The 4,617-nt window shown below is 43.3% G+C and overlaps 1 protein-coding gene across 1 annotated transcript; it reads left to right on the top strand.

Moving 5' to 3' along the window:
• Positions 1 to 1,221: 1,221 nt before the first annotated feature.
• Positions 1,222 to 3,287, top strand: LOC149137837 (uncharacterized). Its single transcript, XM_089362075.1, has one exon. It carries the CDS (start codon positions 1,422 to 1,424, stop codon positions 3,285 to 3,287), a length of 1,866 nt encoding a protein of 621 aa, XP_089218201.1. The 5' UTR covers positions 1,222 to 1,421.
• Positions 3,288 to 4,617: the final 1,330 nt, after the last annotated feature.

The raw sequence follows: 4,617 nt of genomic DNA, 5'->3' as shown, positions 1-4,617 counted from the left end.
TTTTGAACAAAACTTTATAATAATAAATAAACATTAGTTTGATTTTGTTTTTTTCGTCAAAGGTGATCTGTTTTCTACCATTAACGTTATTAAAGTCCATAAAAAATATCAGTTTCTCTTAATTTCACATTTATTCTCTATTATTCTATTTCACACAAACAAAAATATTTCGTGGGTTCAACATAATAGCCAACTATAATCAGACATCTTTCTGATATATCGCGCATTACAAAAATCTTCTATTCACACCCCGAAAATTAAGAACTTCTATAAAAATGATAACTTTTTAAACATGAAAATAAAATCGTTTAGCAAAATAAAAAAATATATATCATAAAGACGGTGAGCTGGCAGAATCGTTAACACTCTGGGCAAAATGTTTAGCGACATTTCGCCCGTCTTTGCGTTCTGAGTCCAAATTCCGCCGAAGTCGACCTTGTCTTTCATCCTTTCGGGGTCGATAAAATAAGTACCAGTTGAGCACTGGGGTCAATGTAATCAAATTACTCCTCCCCTGAAATTGCAGGCCTTGTACCAAAGTTTGAAACCATATTACCTTTTACTATATTTATTCAGTGAGGCCTTTGTGGCTGATGCAGTTTCGCAAATTATTCAATATCAGGATTCTGGGTTGTTAAAGACAAACAAAGATCATCTCAACTTAAGATTTCTTAGCGACTATGAGTTTATCAGAAGAAAAGACACTCGTCTAAAACTTGACTCAACAAGGCAATAAGTAGTAAAAACAAAATGAAAAATACATATAAAGGCGGCGAGCTGGCAGAATCGTTACCACACCGGGTAAAATAGCGGCTTTTCATCCGACTTGACGATCTGCATTTAAATGCTGTCGGGGTCAACTTTGCCTTTCATCCTTTTGGGGTTGATAAAATAAGTACCAGTCGATCTAATAAACAGGCCCCTCCCGAAAAATTTCTGGCTTTGTGCCTAGAGTAGAAAAGATTATTTTTGCTACTTGCATTTCAGCGATGAAGCTTTCTATCACATTCCCTCAAATATTATCCTTATATCCAAACACACACACACACACACATATACATATTTCTACCTAATAATTATTAACTTATTTATTTAGGTATGTCAGCTGATAGTAAGGGTTACACTTTGTATTCTTCTAAGGGATTATCATTTTAAAAACATTCAGTCAAGATTTTAGATTATTCACATCATGTCTTATTATTTATTCAAGCGGATGGACGTGTCTCCCGAAGCTCTGTAAGTTGTTGCCGTTTTTACCCGGAAATCTTTTGAAATCTGTTTTAAATTTTATATATTGTTGTAGCCAAGCCGACTAGGTTCTTGCGGAGCTAGTCGGTTAGGCGAGATTTCCCCCATTTAGGGGTGAATTCTTCGTTTGAAAAACTTCCATTTTCACATTTCACACGTATCATATCTGAAAAATGTCGGAAAAAAAAATAACAAGCTGTTCTCTTCTCTCTGCATCACTCCCCGACAAAAAGAATGACGGGTCAAGTCTTTTTTCACCCCGCCCAGTTAATGCCATAAAAGGCAAAATGCCAGTGAAAAGAGCAGCCAGCTGTTCTCTTCTCTCTGCATCACTCCCCGACAAAAAGAATGACAGGTCAAGTCACATTCCACCTCGCCCAGCTGACGCCATAGTGGACAGTGTTCCTGATTCAGGTCTGTTTAACAGACTCTCTGCTGCTGACTTCCCAGCCCTCACCTCCACCATTGCTTCTACACCGGAGAGGGAGGAGGAAAAAAAGAACAAAGAAAACAAAGTAAACAACACGAGCAACAGTACCAAGACCACAACCAGTAGCCATTGTAACGGTTTCGCCTCCGCAGCTAAGCAGAGCTCAGAAGAAATCCAAGTCACAATGGCAGAAATAAAGAATGCCAAGGAATTGTTAAGAAGGGATGGCAATAATGTCTTCCTTAACACTCCACAAGCATTAATACAAGCAACAAAAAGAAAAACAATAGTATACAAGGTATTCAATACAAAATACCAAAAGATGGAGAATGCTACTCCACAGAGATTGGAGTTAGCTCTAAAGCCGATATGGGGCCAAAAAAGCTTCGTAACCAAAGGGAAGCGCTTTGGAACAGTGGAAGTGCGCTTCCCAACGGAAGAGGATGCCATCCGGCACTCTACAACACCGTTAAAGGCGGAAGAATTATTACTCGTGCCGACATACCTTGGTCGACGTGTGACAGAAATAAAAATAAATCATGTGCCACCAGAACTGAACATCTCCTGGCTAGTGGCAGCTATGCTCTTCGACATTGAAGAGACTGCCACTATCCTAAAGGTGAACAGAGTAAAAGAAAAAAACTGGTTGGGCATGGAAATGCATCTCCTTGTTCAGATTGAACAAGATAGCATAAATACCATACCCGACGCCATAAACCTGCCGGATGGCAGTAGAATACACATTGCAGTAGAGGGGCGCAGACCAAAGTGCTACCTCTGCAGCAGTGAAAAACACCTAAAAAGAGACTGCCCCATCTACAAGCAAAGAATGGAGGCAGACAAAAACAGAAAATTGCAGCAACAACAACAACCAAAAGCCTCCACACCACCAACACCATCACCACCAACACCATCACCACCAACACCATCATCACCAACACCATCACCACCAGCACCACGAAAAGCGACACCACCATCTCCATCCATCACCAAACCAACACCAACACCAACACCAAGAACCTCCACACCAAAAAAGATAACAGAACCAGCAACAACAGAAATTGTAAAAGAATCTTCACCAGATCCGACAAACATTCCCTTTTCAGATCAGATCAGCTCGGATTGTGCGAACACTGATAGTGAAAAAGGGAAGTGGCAAACTGTACCACCAACAAAAAAACGAAAAAGAAAGACAAAAGAAACAATTGACAAAGAGGGGAGGCGCGAAAAAGGTGAGCTTCCCAACATCATCGGCAACAACAACACACACTCACAACAAATAGCAACACCTTCTCCACCGCAAACACCAGCACTCACACACACCACAAACGTAACAGCCATCAACACAAAAAATGAACACTTATTAGACTTTCTAAAAAACAATACAAATGCAAACACCACAAATTTCATTATACCCCTACACAACGCACCACCAGCACACATACTCACACTAAAAATAACCCAAGAAAACTATAATAAAATAAAAGAAAAGTTTCCGAATGATGTTGGGTCGCTAGGGAGAAGCTTCTCCCAGAGCCTTTATCAAAATTTAGTGGAGACACCCACACGAAAACATAGGGGAGCCACCCCACCAGAAAACAGTAAGTAGAGCCTTTTCTCCTCTAATACTTTCCTTTAAAAAAAAAAACATGGTAATTCTCAGAATCGGAAGCATAAATGTGAGAGGCCTCGGGTCGCCTTGGAAACAAGGTCACCTGTTGAACGACCTGAGGTCTTACAGTGTAGATGTAGCAGCCATTAGCGAAACCAGGCTCTCCAACCCGCAGGAACTCGCAGCCCTTTTTGGCGGGTACGAGATTTTCCTATCTCCGTGTCGGCCGGGAGCGGGCGGTGGAGGTACTGCGGTGCTATTTCGGAAAGGCCTAGACTTGAAAATAAGGGCAGTCTTCCTGGATCCGGAAGGTAAGTTGGTGGTCCTGGACGTCGATAGTAGTGATGGCGCTGCTTTCAGACTGCTGGCTGCCTACGCTCCGACAGGAGCAGGGCAGTCGGATTATTTCAAACGTCTGGAGGTTTTCCTAGGTACTTCTCGCACTTTAGTGCTAGTTGGGGACTGGAACGCTGTCCTAGACGAACGTATCGATAGGGTGGGTGCGGGAGCATCTAATAGGAAAGGGGGATGCAAGAGCCTCGCCAACCTGCTCAAACGCTTTCAGCTGTCCGACAGGTATCGACTAGACAACCCGAATGTGCTAATGTGGACTTGGACTAATCGCATCGGGTCGTCTAGATCGTACTTAGATAGATTTTTCTGTAGGCCAGCGGATAAGGATAGCATAGGGTGTCCACAATTCAACATAGTCGGCTACACGGACCACAAATTCGTGATCTGTACGGTCGACTTAGATAGGCTCCATAGACAAGGCTCCGGTTACTGGAAGCTAAACACGTCGACAACGGCGTGCAAAGCTTACAGAGACCGGATTAGTTTATTAGTTAAGAGGGCTTTAACCGGAGCAATCATCAACAACAACTGGTGGTTCGCCCTGAAGCGGGCAATTAGAGCAGAATCAATTAGGTTTAGCAAGGCTCTAGCTGTAGAACGTAAGAAAACAGAGCGGGATTTAGTTAACAAACTAGACGAGGCTCTTGGGACAGGCATCGCAACCGACGTGTTAGCAGCGAAGTTGGCCCTCGACCAACACTTTGACGCCAAGCATGAAGGCTGCGTTGTCAGAGCTAAAGCACTTTCGGTAAGCGGGGAGGGGACTAAGGCCGCTCGATGGGCCCGCGTGGTTGAGGCGAAGCGTGGCAACAGAGCGACCATTCGGTCTTTGGTGGACCAGAACGACTGCGAGATTTCGGGACCGAAGCAGATGTGTTCGGCCTTTCAGCGACACTTTGCTCAATTGTTCGGGACAAACGGTAGGACGGACGACGGAACAGATTTCGGTGTGTACCTAGACGGCCTGCCGCAA

This window comes from Octopus bimaculoides, chromosome 1 (assembly GCF_046866305.1).
Source record: "Octopus bimaculoides isolate indiv1 chromosome 1, ASM4686630v1, whole genome shotgun sequence".
In the NCBI taxonomy this organism is placed as follows: domain Eukaryota; kingdom Metazoa; phylum Mollusca; class Cephalopoda; order Octopoda; family Octopodidae; genus Octopus; species Octopus bimaculoides.
This window is presented reverse-complemented; position numbering and strand designations above follow the sequence as displayed.